General features: G+C 40.3%; 2 protein-coding genes across 5 annotated transcripts in view; one reads left to right on the forward strand and one right to left on the reverse strand.

The window, feature by feature from the left end:
- Positions 1-811, reverse strand: part of trappc9 (trafficking protein particle complex subunit 9) — a 241,169-nt gene extending 240,358 nt beyond the window's left edge. For 2 of the 3 annotated variants that reach the window (XR_012051061.1, XM_072915617.1), the window contains exon 1: positions 607-810. The gene's annotated coding sequence lies outside the window, so the exon portion shown is untranslated. Of the gene's footprint in view, positions 1-606 lie in introns of all 3 variants that reach the window. The other variant, XM_072915618.1, reaches the window with a different exon arrangement.
- Positions 812-1,967: 1,156 nt separating this feature from the next.
- LOC133620781 (sodium-dependent neutral amino acid transporter B(0)AT3-like) lies at positions 1,968-11,812 on the forward strand. Of its 2 annotated transcripts, none has more exons than XM_061982335.2 (14): positions 1,968-2,229; positions 2,408-2,437; positions 2,498-2,645; positions 4,993-5,133; positions 5,995-6,132; positions 8,521-8,702; positions 8,765-8,875; positions 8,931-9,043; positions 9,203-9,331; positions 9,398-9,545; positions 9,617-9,821; positions 10,143-10,302; positions 10,856-11,018; positions 11,084-11,812. In XM_061982335.2, the coding sequence occupies exons 2-14, from the start codon at positions 2,420-2,422 to the stop codon at positions 11,282-11,284; spliced, it is 1,857 nt and encodes a 618-aa protein (XP_061838319.2). In that variant the 5' UTR covers positions 1,968-2,229; positions 2,408-2,419; the 3' UTR covers positions 11,285-11,812. The 2 variants fall into 2 exon arrangements, with proteins under 2 accessions (XP_061838319.2, XP_061838320.2); XM_061982336.2 differs by having other exon boundaries at positions 1,968-2,158.
- Positions 11,813-16,165: the final 4,353 nt, after the last annotated feature.

Raw genomic sequence — 16,165 nt, forward strand, 5'->3', positions numbered from 1 at the left:
TAAATACTTGACTCTTTCAAACGGTTAACAATAAAGTTGTCAATATAAAAGTACATGGTATTTGTATCGTAGTATTAAATAAGCATCGTGACAAGCCTGCATACTAAATAAGGTACAGGAAGTATAAATAAAGCCCTTGTCAAAGTACCACTTTAAAGAAATAAGTTGAGAAGCACAACAAGAAAATATATTTGTACATCTGGTAAAATATTGACATGTAATATCCATCCATCCATTTTTCTACCGCTTGTCCCTTTTGGGGTCGCTGGAGCCTATCTCAGCTGCAAATAGTCACATGTTAATTAGTGACACATACGCGTTAAACAACATTTGCTGTACGTAACTAAGTGTATTAACTGTACGTAAGTAAGTATGTGTGTTTAAGTACTGTACATAAGTAAGTATAATAGAAGTATTTAGACACAATGAATTAATTGACGTCACCTGACACTTTTACGTGTAGCTTAGCCAGCTAGCCAAACACACGGTAGTCGCACTGTAACAACACCGAATGAATGGAACATAAACAGCCATGAATGCTAAATTATGATGGTAATAGTTGTATGTAAATGGCATTATTCATACATTATTCATACATTGTCTTACCTTTGCAGCAAACTGTCAAACCTCTCCAGCTTCCTCCTTTTGCTCAGTTTAGCAACGGAAAAACAACAATAGTTTCCGGGCAAAAAAGAGATTTCAAAACAAAACCACGACAATCACAAAATGTTTATAAAGTTGTCCTTTTAGGATTTAAATAAGCACACAAAGTAATTAAATTCATTTATATATTGTATTAGGTTCATACCAACATATATTGAATTGAGATACGTACACATCGCATATGGCAGAGCTCTTATTTTGAATATGTGTACAATCATTTCCTCCAGCCTCGCAAAAGAGCTTCTTTTACGTCAATGGAAGAATTATTTATATATTTTTTAACAGAAATGGCACGTTCACATGTTTACATACTAATCAACATACAACTCATAAAATACAACTTATATAAATACAAAACATTTAAATATAGAGAAAAGAGACCGTTACAAACGAGAAGAGACCTGTAAATAATTTTTTTTAAATTAAAAAAAAATCACCGCTTGCCTGAATTAAAAGAAATCTATTAATTACAGACCATAATTCGGGTTCAAAGTTAACTTTTGAAACTGTAAAATATTTTTACATCATTACATTCGAATGAGAGAAATAAGGATTTACCTTGAATGATATACATTTTCCTAACAAAGATAAACATTAAAGATCGCAGTCTTTTATAAATATGATGCATTTGATTGTGAAGTAATATCCCAACTCTTCACACTCAAATGTATTATATAATAAATGATATACATTTGATTGTGACGTAATATCCCCAACTCTTCACACTCAGCAAGTTGAGAAATACAGCGATTTAAATCTTTCCTTGTACGGGAAAATGAGGATTCTTCAAAGTAAATCCTTGTTTCTCTCATTAGACTGAGACTACATTTTCAAAAGTTAATCTTGAAGCAGGTTCTGGGTGCTTAATTAATACATTTGATTTAATTCATACATATTTATTATTATTTAATTATAGGTTTCTTCATGTTTGTATCCGTCTCTCTTCACTATTTATGTTATCTGCTCCTGTAAACTCGTGAATTTGTGTCGATGAGTATCTTCTATTGACTAAACTGAGCCTTTTTGCTATGATGGAAGCTTGTTGCTCACACTTTCAAAATAAGAGCATCGCCATAAGCGATGTGTATTTACTTCAAACAGTTGGAACGAGTTTGCATTTATTTATTCTTTTACATATAAAGGGACAAGCAGGAGAAAATGGATGGATAGAAATATTATGCAACACGAATTGAATGTTTGTTTCTTAGTGACGTTTACGTGTCGATGAAACATTACGCATTTGTTGTTTTATGTTCGTATTGCGCTAATATGCTTCAAGTGTTACTTTAAGGGTATGGTATTAAACTGGTGTGATGACACATTTCTTTACACATGAGCAAATAAAGAGTTGTTTTCGGCAACATTAAAGTCTTAAGTAGCAAAGAGTGTAAAAAAAAAAAAGAAAGACGCACGTCACGATGCAACAAAGGAGCGCGCAGATTGTCGTCCACGCAACAAACAGTCCATCACTTTATTCATCAGTAATCACGCCGAGGTGAGCTTAGTCATCTTCTCAACATAAATTCAGTGTTTTCAATCAAAAAGCACTTTTTGGAGATTATTGAGGTAAGCCTCCTAAAAATACTCTAACCTCCCAACCCCAATTTTGAACGAAAACGCACCATCAGTGAGGCGAAGGATGTCACGTGATTTAAACTATACGATAATGATATTGTTTAACGGTAATAATTGACTTGAGAGCATGAATATGTAGAAAATAGTTTGAACATGTTTTGTTTCCCAGCTGACCGCCAAGATGCCTAATGAGATGGAGGTGAGTTAGCAACAACATCGCAAACATTTGCTGTGACACTCAAGTGTGTGCTTTGGCCAGGTGAGCAAGGTGAGTCCTAAAGAGGTGGAGGAGGACAAGGAGGTGACGTGGGACAACAAGTATCAGTACTTGCTCACCACCATCGGCTTTGCAGTGGGACTGGGAAACATTTGGCGCTTTCCTTACCTGTGCCAGATCTATGGAGGCGGTAAGTAAGATGCCACACATTTGCTTAGTAGCAGTCAACATGTCAGTAAGTAAGATGCCACATATGTGCTTAGTATCAGTCAACATGTCAGTAAGTAAGATGCCACACATTTGCTTAGTAGCAGTCAACATGTCAGTAAGTAAGATGCCACACATTTGCTTAGTAGCAGTCAACATGTCAGTAAGTAAGATGCCACATATTTGCTTAGTAGCAGTCAAAATGTCAGTAAGTAAGATACCACATATGTGCTTAGTGTCAGTCAACATGTCAGTAAGTAAGATGCCACATATTTGCTTAGTATCAGTCAACATGTCAGTAAGTAAGATGCCACATATTTCCTTAGTATCAGTCAACATGTCAGTAAGATGCCAGATGTTTGCTTAGTAGCAGTCAACATGTCAGTAAGTAAGATGCCACATATTTGCTTAGTAGCAGTCAACATGTCAGTAATATGTCAGATATTTGCTTAGTAGCAGTCAACATGTCAGTAAGTAAGATGCCACATATTTCCTTAGTATCAGTCAACATGTCAGTAATATGTCAGATAGTTGCTTAGTAGCAGTCAACATGTCAGTAAGTAAGATGCCACATATTTGCTTAGTATCAGTCAACATGTCAGTAAGATGCCAGATGTTTCCTTAGTATCAGTCAACATGTCAGTAAGTAAGATGCCACATACAGGTAAAAGCCAGTAAATTAGAATATTTTGAAAAACTTGATTTATTTCAGTAATTGCATTCAAAAGGTGTAACTTGTACATTATATTTATTCATTGCACACAGACTGATGCATTCAAATGTTTATTTCATTTAATTTTGATGATTTGAAGTGGCAACAAATGAAAATCCAAAATTCCGTGTGTCACAAAATTAGAATATTACTTAAGGCTAATACAAAAAAGGGATTTTTAGAAATGTTGGCCAACTGAAAAGTATGAAAATGAAAAATATGAGCATGTACAATACTCAATACTTGGTTGGAGCTCCTTTTGCCTCAATTACTGCGTTAATGCGGCGTGGCATGGAGTCGATGAGTTTCTGGCACTGCTCAGGTGTTATGAGAGCCCAGGTTGCTCTGATAGTGGCCTTCAACTCTTCTGCGTTTTTGGGTCTGGCATTCTGCATCTTCCTTTTCACAATACCCCACAGATTTTCTATGGGGCTAAGGTCAGGGGAGTTGGCGGGCCAATTTAGAACAGAAATACCATGGTCCGTAAACCAGGCACGGGTAGATTTTGCGCTGTGTGCAGGCGCCAAGTCCTGTTGGAACTTGAAATCTCCATCTCCATAGAGCAGGTCAGCAGCAGGAAGCATGAAGTGCTCTAAAACTTGCTGGTAGACGGCTGCGTTGACCCTGGATCTCAGGAAACAGAGTGGACTGACACCAGCAGATGACATGGCACCCCAAACCATCACTGATGGTGGAAACTTTACACTAGACTTCAGGATCCTGTGCCTCTCCTGTCTTCCTCCAGACTCTGGGACCTCGATTTCCAAAGGAAATGCAACATTTGCATGGTTGGGTGATGGTTTGGGGTGCCATGTCATCTGCTGGTGTCGGTCCACTCTGTTTCCTGAGATCCAGGGTCAACGCAGCCGTCTACCAGCAAGTTTTAGAGCACTTCATGCTTCCTGCTGCTGACCTGCTCTATGGAGATGGAGATTTCAAGTTCCAACAGGACTTGGCGCCTGCACACAGCGCAAAATCTACCCGTGCCTGGTTTACGGACCATGGTATTTCTGTTCTAAATTGGCCCGCCAACTCCCCTGACCTTAGCCCCATAGAAAATCTGTGGGGTATTGTGAAAAGGAAGATGCAGAATGCCAGACCCAAAAACGCAGAAGAGTTGAAGGCCACTATCAGAGCAACCTGGGCTCTCATAACACCTGAGCAGTGCCAGAAACTCATCGACTCCATGCCACGCCGCATTAACGCAGTAATTGAGGCAAAAGGAGCTCCAACCAAGTATTGAGTATTGTACACGCTCATATTTTTCATTTTCATACTTTTCAGTTGGCCAACATTTCTAAAAATCCCTTTTTTGTATTAGCCTTAAGTAATATTCTAATTTTGTGACACACGGAATTTTGGATTTTCATTTGTTGCCACTTCAAATCATCAAAATGAAATGAAATAAACATTTGAATGCATCAGTCTGTGTGCAATGAATAAATATAATGTACAAGTTACACCTTTTGAATGCAATTACTGAAATAAATCAAGTTTTTCAAAATATTCTAATTTACTGGCTTTTACCTGTATGTGCTTAGTATCAGTCAACATGTCAGTAAGTAAGATGCCAGATGTTTGCTTAGTATGAGTCAACATGTCCCCTGCATGCACCCAGGAGCCTTCCTCATCCCGTACGTGTTGGCCCTGGTGCTGGAGGGCATCCCCCTGCTCTACCTGGAGATGGCGGTGGGACAGAGGATGCGTAAAGGCAGCATTGGAGTCTGGACTGCTATCTCTCCCCTTCTGGCTGGAGTGGGTCAGTCTTTTTGTTTAACTTCCAATATTATGGAGCCAAAGAAAATAATAAGACAAAATAAACAACTTAATCTGCCAAGTGACAGCCTCTAAATGACCAGGTGTTGTAGAGGATATGTAAAGACTCCCTGGATGTGCACATCTGGTGACACGATACAACGTTTTCACTTCCGATATGATACCATACATAGACAACAACATAGACCTTAATCTGCCAAGTGAGTTATAACTCTCTGCATGTGTACGATCTGGTAACTACAGGTATCACGATACATCATTTTCACTTCCAATATGATACCAACACACAAGTAAACACGGTGCAGGATTGCTTGTATCGCACATGATATCACACACAAGTAAACATACTGCAGGACAGCTTGTATCGCACATATCACACACAAGTAAACACGCTGCAGGACTACTTGTATCACGCATGATATCATACACAAGTAAACACGCTGCAGGACTACTTGTATCACACATGATATCATACACAAGTAAACACGCTGCAGGACTACTTGTATCACACACAAGTAAACACGCTGCAGGACTGCTTGTATCACGCATGATATCACACACAAGTAAACACGCTGCAGGACTCCTTGTATCGCACATGATATCACACATCATACATGCAAGCCGATATCATAGCTGTTTTTCGGAGCGATGTCAGTATCAGATGGGGACACCCCAACAGGTAACCAAGAGGAAATCCCCCATCAAGAAATAAAAAGACAATAAATATTGCAACATATTTGAAAATGTAAAGGTAAAGGAGAAAGTCATGGTGATAAGAGATAATTGTTCATGGTCCTGTAGAGATGTGGTCTACACAGGTATCAGCTCCATGTGGTCTACACAGGTATCAGCTCCATGTTGGTAGCCTTCCTGGTGAGCCTCTTCTACAACGCGGTGCTGGCCTGGGTGCTGTGGTACTTCTACAACTCCTTCAGGAACCCTCTGCCCTGGACCAAGTGTCCCCAGAATGCAAGCTTGACAGGTACAACATGATGTCACACTGGCCACCAGGGGGTGCTGTGTAAGGCTCACCTACATAGTCTTCTCCACAGTAAAACACTTCAACTTGTTTGGGATTTTCACATCAATATCCTGCTATGATGTCTTCTAGGACAGTGGTCCCCAACCACTGGGCCGCGGACCGATTGGTACCGGGCCGCACAAGAAATTAAAAAAATAATAATAATAATAAAATTTTTTTTAATGAAATCAACATAAAAAACACAATATATACATTATATATCAATACAGACTGCAGGGATACAGTCCGTAAGCACACATGATTGTATTTCTTTATGACAATTTTTTTTTTTTTAATTTAAAAAAATACCGTAATCCCCCCACACCGGTCCGTGGGACAAATTTTCAAGCATTGACCGGTCTGCAGCTACAAAAAGGTTGGGGACCACTGATCTAGGACACTTTCCTAGCCCATTGTTGGACCTTGAGCGCCCCCTGGAGGGCCGCCAAATACATGTTTCTCAGCTGTGGTCTGCAGTTGTAATACACTTTCTCCCCACTTGGGGCAGTCATGACAACATCCGACAGAAGTCTGCATTTAAAGTCCTAGAGAAGTTTTTTATGTGCAAAAATGATGAGTAAAGTGTTGAAGATGTATTTTAATTTGCACTTGAATTTTATCTGACTTTTTATCTAAGAAACATTCATTATTGAACTACTTATTTTAGCAAAACATATTTGATTAGTATTTATTTTTTCTAACTAGTGCTAAAACTAAGGCTTGTGTGCTAAATAAATAATCGTCTTTGTGATTAACACATGATTTCATATTTGACAAGGTTGTAATCTGTTATTCAATACAAATGACCAATTCAGTGTTAAAATGTTTGAGTGGCCCCGACCCCCTCTGTAGTGGAAAAAAAACCCGTTCTTGGATTTCACTGGAAGGCTTTGCAACAAAACAATTGTTACTAGGGATGTCCAATAATGGCTTTTTGCCGATATCCGATATTCCGATATTGTCCAACTCTTAATTACCGATACTGATATCAACCGATACCGATATATACAGTCGTGGAATTATTATGCCTAATTTGGACAACCAGGTACGATGAAGATAAGGTCATGTTTTTAAAAATTAATAAAATAAAATAAATAAATTAAAAACATTTTCTTGAATAAAAAAGAAAGTAAAACAATACTACTACTCAGTGGCCTAGTGGTTAGAGTGTCCGCCCTGAGATCGGTAGGTTGGGAGTTCAAACCCTGGCCGAGTCATACCAAAGACTATAAAAATGGGACCCATTACCTCCCTGCTTGGCACTCAGCATCAAGGGTTGGAATTGGGGGTTAAATCGCCAAAATTGATTCCCGGGCGCGGCCACCGCTGCTGCCCACTGCTCCCCTCACCTCCCAGGGGGGTGATCAGGGTGATGGGTCAAATGCAGAGAATAATTTCTTCATACCTAGTGTGTGTGTGACAATCATTGGTACTTTAACTTTAACTTTAACTTTAAAGTTAAAGGTTAGTACTATTAGTGGAGCAGCAGCACGCACAATCATGTGTGCTTATGGACTGTATCCCTTGCAGACTGTATTGATATATATTGATATATAATGTAGGAACCTACCAGAATATTAATAACAGAAAGAAACAACCCTTTTGTGTGAATGAGTGTAAATGGGGGAGGGAGGTTTTTTGGGTTGGTGCACTAATTGTAAGTGTATCTTGTGTTTTTCATGTTGATTTAATAAAAAAAAAAATAAAAATAAAAAACCAATAATTTAAAAAAAAACGATACCGATCATTTCCGATATTACTGTTTAAAGCATTTATCGGCATGCCGATATTATTGGACATCTCTAATTGTTACCCTTAAAAAGTATGACAAGGAAAATCAGATTTTTTATCAACAATAATAATCCTCTTTATTCTTGTTATCCTCTGGGGCCAAAGTGTTTATTTTTTTACAGGTTTGAAGATACGCACGTTTCTTTTATTCGTAATCTCCCTGCGGACACGTCCAACCCGCATAAGTTAGGAAGAAGTGCTTGAAGGCGGGCTCAGTACTTAAGAAGACTTTTTACTTGGCTGTGTGGAAATGAAGGAACATGAAGGCAAAGCAACACTTGTGAATGTCATTGAAATCTGTGAACACTTTGAAAAGGTGGTCAACATGTGATGTAGTGTGTGTACGCACGCTACAACAGCTGCTTCTTGCTGGCTAGATGTGAAGAACATCACCTGTCATTGTTATTCTAACCACGCAGATGTCAAAGTCATCTTTACTCTCTGAACTACGGTGTGAGCTAAAACAAACATGTAGATGCACACAAATGACTCGTGCATTTCACCAGAAAGTGTGCAAAGATGTGCAACCAAGTAACTCCCGTCATACCTGTCACGCAGGCGTGGATGCGGAATGTGTGAAGAGCACACCAGTCGATTACTTCTGGTACCGTCGGACGCTCAACATCACGCCGAACATCGAGACCAGCGGGTCTCTGCAGTGGTGGTTGGTGCTCTGCCTGGCCTGCGCCTGGTTCATCATCTACATCTGCTTCTTCAAGGGCATCAAGTCCATGGGCAAGGTGGGTGGTCTGGTAAAAGAAGAAGATGAACGTTGGTATTTCAATGTGGCTTTGTTTCCTAGGCAGTGTATGTGACAACCACCTTGCCCTATGTGGTCTTGACCATCTTCCTGGTCCGTGCCGTCAGCCTGCCTGGAGCTACGGATGGACTGTCCTATCTCTTCACTCCTGATGTGAGCTTTTGATTTCAGCAGCATTGTGGATCCCAGCAAATGTCTTTGCTTTCAGTGGCAGGTACTGAAGAACCCTCAGGTGTGGCTGGACGCCTCAACACAGATCTTCTTCTCTCTCTCGGTGGCCTTTGGAGGTCTGATTGCCTTCTCCAGCTACAATACCAAGACGTAAGGCTCAACAAACTTTAGCCCAAACCAAAGTGAGCTTTTTGAGTTGAAAATCTGGAGTGGAATGTTAAGAGACAGCCTGAAAATCTTCCGACCAGGCCAAAATCTGTCCTCCCTCAATGCAGGATTTGATTTGTCCTGGTTCTTTTTGTGTTATAGAAACAACTGCGAGAGAGACGCGATCCTTGTGGGAGTAATCAACAGCGTCACGTCCATTTATGCATCCATCTCCATCTTTGCCATCCTGGGCTTTAAAGCCAACATAGCTCTGAAAAACTGTCAGGATACGTAAGACCTCATCTTCAGCTTTTCTGCTGGGAATGTAAAGACCCTGAATGTTTGTTTGTCCTGCAGAAACCTCTTGATTTTAATGTCCGAATTTGGTGTGAAAGGGAGCAGGTACAGCTACACTAGCACAATCAATTGTCTGGAGAAAACCAAGCCAGATAGGCTCCACAATCTCAACCTGAAACCGTGTGACCTCAAAACCTTCCTGGACAAGGTGATGTTGCCTTTCCTCCTCTTTACTTGCTGGACTGTGCAAGAACATGTTTCTTTGTTTTGAAATTGAAGAGTGCTTCTGGCACGGGCCTGGCCTTCATCATGTTCACCCAAGCAGTGCTGGAGATGCCCGGCTCACAGGTGTGGGCCGTCTTGTTCTTCCTGATGCTCTTCAGCTTGGGCCTGTCCTCCATGTTTGGCCTTGTGGAGGGAGTCCTCAGTGCCGTCCGTGACCTCAAACTGGTGCCCAAGTTCATCCCCAATGAAGTCTGGACAGGTCAGATGTTCTTTTGTGTTAGTCGAAGCCAACTCACGTTTGTCACTGACCAACACACCTCAAATGTCTGCCGTCAACCACAACTGGGCAGAAGCAATGGTCCACAAGGACAGGTGGGGAAAAGTCAGAGTGGCATTATTTGAGAGTCATGTCCTCCACAACATGTATCCAACATGTCCTCCACAACATGTATCCAACATGTCCTCCACAACATGTATCCAACATGTCCTCCACAACATGTATCCAACATGTCCTCCACAACATGTATCCAACATGTCCTCCACAACACATGACTGCTTTCTGTTTTCTTTCTTGTCACAGCGCTTTTCTGCTTCTTGGCCTTTTTGATATCGCTGATCTTCGTCCAAGGTTCTGGGAGCTACTGGGTGGGGGTCTTCAACAGCTACGTGGGCTCCATCCCTCTGCTCATCATCGCATTTTTTGAAGTGATCGGCGTGGTGTACGTCCACGGCATGACAAAGTATGACACCTTTGATGATGGCCGGCACATCACATGTAATGTGGGTGTGTTCAGTTTGATGACATCAGATGTAATGTGGGTGTGTTCAGTTTGATGACATCAGATGTAATGTGGGTGTGTTCAGTTTGATGACATCAGATGTGATGTGGGTGTGTTCAGTTTGATGACATCAGATGTAATGTGGGTGTGTTCAGTTTGATGACATCAGATGTAATGTGGGTGTGTTCAGTTTGATGACATCAGATGTTTAGTTTGATGACATCAGATGTAATGTGGGTGTGTTCAGTTTGATGACATCAGATGTAATGTGGGTGTGTTCAGTTTGATGACATCAGATGTAATGTGGGTGTGTTCAGTTTGATGACATCAGATGTGATGTGGGTGTGTTCAGTTTGATGACATCAGATGTAATGTGGGTGTGTTCAGTTTGATGACATCAGATGTAATGTGGGTGTGTTCAGTTTGATGACATCAGATGTTTAGTTTGATGACATCAGATGTAATGTGGGTGTGTTCAGTTTGATGACATCAGATGTGATGTGGGTGTGTTCAGTTTCAGTGACGACATCTACCTGATGATCGGGAGGAGGCCTCACCTGTACTGGCAGATCTGTTGGAGGTTCATCAGTCCTTTGATGCTCCTGGTGGTGTTGTTGGCGTACGTGGCGCTGCAGGCCACGGAGAAGCCCAAATATGACACCTGGAACCCTGCTTATGTAAGAAAGAAGACAACCCAAATGTAAAATGGCCTCCAAATGTTCATAGATGCATTTTTCTTTAGGAATTGTTTCCTGAACCGGAGGTGAAGTCCTACCCAGACGCAGTGTTTGTCTTCATCATCTTTCTGTGTGTGCTGCCCGTCATCTCCATCCCAGTCATGGCCGTCTACTGTTGGTTCAAGCAGCGCATGTCACGCCCTGACGTCACCTTGTACCGCTTTGAGATGTTTGAGACGCCAGTCTTTGGTGGTGGCGACCACTGACAACTTTACACCTGAAAGAGAAGTCCGGCTAAAAAGAAAAAGCCGACTTCCAGGTATTGAGCCCAAATAATGGAATATTTGAAAGCAAATCCTCCACGAGTTATTTCATGGTAAAATTGCATGATCATTAATTTCATGTCATTTTTATTTCATGACTATTTGAACAGTCTTGTTGGCCGTATAGAAAAGCCTAAAGGAAAAGGAAGAGGATAGGTTAGTAGTAACTAAGGCTGCAACTAACCATTATTTTCAAAATCAACTCGTCAGCGATGATATTTTCCATTAGGCACACGATCCGCTGAGTTTCATGTCCTTGATTTCAACTTTTAATAGTAAGAAAATGCACATAATGACCTTGAAATGAATGGTTTTACATTATTCTACAAAATATAATAAAGTCCACACTCCATGGTTATATCCATTGCAGCTGGGAAAGCAACTCTCTCCTTCTCAAGGTTTCTTTGTCCCTAACAGTTGGGGTCTTTGCAGTTTTTCCTTGCTCGAATGTGGCTTTTTGAAGCCCTTTGAGGCACTTATACATATATATATATATGACTTATACATATATATATATATATATATATATATATATATATATATATATATATATATATATATACATATATATATATATATATACATATATATGTCTTAATAAGGTTATCCAAAAAATAGTGCTCGATACCGTAGTAGAGCGCAATATATGTATGTGTGGGAAAAAAAATCACAAGACTACTTCATCTCTACAGGCCTGTTTCATGAGGGGTTCCCTCAATCATCAGGAGATTTTAATGGGAGCATTCACATACCATGGTTTATATAGGGCACAGAGTGGGTGGGTACAGGCTGGCGTAGGGGCGTGGTGATTGGCTCATGTGTTACCTAGGAGGTGTTTCCGTCTGTGGCGGCATGCTGTTACAATTTCGCTGCGCTTGTTGAGGGATGACAGGTCTGGACGGTAGATAATAAACAGTTTCTCTTTCAAGCATAGGTTGCATCTTTTATTACCACTATTGTAAGGTGTGCTGGATGCAAGAATTTGCCATGTTATTGAATATTCAACATTATTGTCTTTGAGGTCCCAAATGTGTTTGCTGAGTTCTGTGGTATTTCGCAGGTTTTTGTTCCTGAAAGAAGCCTTGTGATTGTTCCATCTGGTTTTGAATTCTCCCTCGGTTAATCCTACATATGTGTCGGATGTGTTAATGTCCTTGCGTATTACCTTAGAGTGGTAGACAACTGATGTTTGTAAGCACCCCCCGTTGAGAGGGCAATCAGGTTTCTTTCGACAGTTACAGCCTTTGTTGGTTTTGGAGTCGCTCTGTCCGGGGGCCGACAGCTCATTTGCAATTGTTTTGTTGTGGTTTGAGATGATTTGTCGTATATTGTTCATGCAGCTGTAGCTCAATTTAATGTTGTTCTTGTTGAATACTTTTCTTAGGGTGTTGTCTTTGGGAAAGTGTGTCAATCAGATTGAGGAATTTGTGTCCAATGTTAGTTGAGACGTTTTTGCTGTATGGGGGGTTGTACCAGATGATGTCGTTTCGTTTTCTGTTCTTTTTTGGCTGGTTTCCTGGCGTGGGTTCATAGGTGAGGGTGAAATTGTATCCGCTTTCATCAAGGGCTTTTTGGTACGGGGGGGTTGCTTGGTCAAATTCAGCTTTGCTAGATGACAGCATATATATATATATATATATATATATATATATATATATATATATAAGTGATTAATCCATTTTCTACCACTTGTCCCTTTTGGGGTCGCGGGTGGAAGGTGGGGTACACCCTGGACAAGTCGCCACCTCATCACAGGTGATTTTAAGGGCTATATATAAATATAAACTCTTTGTGATGAAGGGCTATATAATAAATGTGTAATCCAGACATTCAGTGCAGAAAGTATATGTAGGATTTTTTTAGCTGCAATGATTTTCTGACAATAAAATTGCATTTGTGTCAACATATTGTCATTTTTCCCCCCGCTAGCCTGGTCTGTTTAATGTCTTAGTCACCCTGCCTTGGTTTTGATGACTTAGCGTCCTATTTTCACCTGCTCCCAAGTAACAACTAAACCCAAATACAAGTTCATGTACATGTAAATCTACACAATCAGCAAGTGTGATATGTTGAAATGAGAACAATGGTCAGGTATATTACCAGGTAGTCTGAAATGGACTTAACGCTGGTAAATTGAAGTGGAGTGGTAGTGATGATGCAGACACGTTTGTTACTGGATACTTTCTAATAACACTTCTGCCTCGGAGACTTTGTATGTGTAAGTAAAATGCAACTATGATTATTTGATACTTGATTATATTGACACGTGCTAATTATTATTACATATGTTTAGCTGCTACTAGCTCCCAGTAGCCTAGCATGTTTACTTAGGTTAACTGGCTGTCCACACGCTGCAGGACTGCTTGTATCGCACATGATATCACACACAAGTTAACACGCTGCAGGACTGCTTGTATCGCACATGATATCACACAAGTTAACACGCTGCAGGACTGCTTGTATCGCACATGATATCACACACAAGTTAACACGCTGCAGGACTGCTTGTATCGCACATGATATCACACACAAGTTAACACGCTGCAGGACTGCTTGTATCGCACATGATATCACACACAAGTTAACACGCTGCAGGACTGCTTGTATCGCACATGAAATTACACACAAGTTAACACGCAAGACTGCTTGTATCACATGATATCACAGAAGTAAACACGCATATATATATATATATATATATATATATATATACAATCCCCGTTTCCATATGAGTTGGGAAATTGTGTTAGATGTAAATATAAACGGAATACAATGATTTGCAAATCCTTTTCAAGCCATATTCAGTTGAATATGCTACAAAGACAACATATAAAGTAGTTGGGAAAGGTCATGTTCACCACTGTGTTACATGGCCTTTCCTTTTAACAACACTCAGTAAAGGTTTGGGAACTGAAGAGACACATTTTTGAAGCTTCTCAGGTGGAATTCTTTCCCATTCTTGCTTGATGTACAGCTTAAGTTGTTCAACAGTCCGGGGGTCTCCCTTCTGCTATTTTAGGCTTCACATTTTCAATGGGAGACAGGTCTGGACTACAGGCAGGCCAGTCTATTACCCGCACTCTTTTAAGTTAATGATTATTTGCAAAAAAAAATTGTTTTGAGTTTGAACATCAAATATGTTGTCTTTGTAGTGCATTCAACTGAATATGGCTTGAAAAGGATTTGCAAATCATTGTATTCCGTTTATATTTACATCTAACACAATTTCCCAACTCATATGGAAACAAGGTTTGTATATATATATATATATATATATATATATACCTCTCAGCAACACGCTGACTCAACACTACGTGTTCACACATAACATGACTGACAATTTCTTGGAAGAAAAGTCAAATACTTGTGAGTTAGTGATGGAGAAAGTGCCATGTTGTGTTTCTACAGTACAACATGTGTGTGTGCAAGGTGCTGACTCCTGTGAGAAGTCTTTTTACATGCTCACATCACTGCACTAATACACACCTTTTACAAGTCTCACAAGTCATGTGTAAAAAAAAACAAAAAATCAGGTTTGTGCTTCACACAAATCGGAATACACACACTTTTTTTTTTTTTACACAGACTGAAATACGACAGATTTTTTTATTACGCTGATCTGATTACAAACACACACAGATTTAGATACAGACACACACATTAATACAGAGACACATATATTGCATTACAGACGCACAGATTGAGATACAGACACACACATTAGTACAGAGATTACAGATGCACAGATTTAGATACACACACATTAGTACAGAGACACATACATTGGATCACAGACACACACACTAATACAGAGACACACACATTGGATTACAGACGCACAGATTTAGATACACACAATACAGAGACACATACATTGGATTACAGACGCACAGATTGAGATATGCATTTGCAAATAGTTTTGCTACAATAATACCTTTTCATGGAAAAATACCACAATGTGTAAAGCAAAGTCCAGATCTCACGCACACACACATTCCATCCATCTTTATTGATCTAGCGGGCCAGTTTTACTGGCTGCGTGTTTTATGACAAGTGGGCCATCGATAAAGCACATGTAAATGTTTCCTTGATGACTGCAAGTCCGAAACATCACGTTAACACTGCCTGCATTCAACAATTCTATCCAAAGACAAAACACATCCACACCTTTTGAGCAGACTTGGCAAGAAGGCAACTCTGTCAAGTTGAGCAATGGAGAATAAGTAATAAAAATCAATATTATCACCGGGTGACATCTTTATCTGCAGTGTGGAAAAAGCGTGGTGATAGTCAAACAAGCCCCACCATGAGTGAGTATCGCGGCTTTGCTCCACAAAGCAGAACAGCTCGTCTTGAACGGGAGGTTAGCACTGATAAACAACAAAGTGCTGAGTATTAAATGTTGCTCTTCTAGCAAGCAAACCACTGTGCTGACAACATACACTCCTCACACCTGGGGAATGCTGAGCGTTTCATTATCAAAGCAAATAGGTTTTGTTCACACTTTTGCATGGTCCTGATCGGGGTCAGCGTAACATTGAGCATCGCTCTGGTTATCCATTAATCTGAGGCTGAGTTAGCACGCTCCTATCATAAACAAGCGTTTTCGCCACAAAAGCCATCATTCCTTTCCTGGTGACTTTTGTCAATCGGACCATTTTATAGAGCGGGAAGCAGTTTCACAATTCTGTGTGCTTATCTGAGACTTTCTTTGAAAAATACAAGCAGTACATTGGATCCCTGACTGGAAGCTGCTGAAGGACAACCCCTCGAGGAGGGCGAGGCCTCGCACTCAGGAGGAGCGCAACCAAACTATGTACTGAT

Source organism: Nerophis lumbriciformis, linkage group LG21 (assembly GCF_033978685.3).
Source record: "Nerophis lumbriciformis linkage group LG21, RoL_Nlum_v2.1, whole genome shotgun sequence".
NCBI lineage: Eukaryota > Metazoa > Chordata > Actinopteri > Syngnathiformes > Syngnathidae > Nerophis > Nerophis lumbriciformis.

Bases quoted from the DNA above. Each gene is read 5' to 3' on its own strand.
- LOC133620781 (XM_061982335.2), top strand. The intron at 5,134-5,994 runs GTCAGTCTTTTT...TGGTCTACACAG, and splicing joins TCCCCTTCTGGCTGGAGTGG to GTATCAGCTCCATGTTGGTA. The intron at 8,703-8,764 runs GTGGGTGGTCTG...TTTGTTTCCTAG, and splicing joins GCATCAAGTCCATGGGCAAG to GCAGTGTATGTGACAACCAC.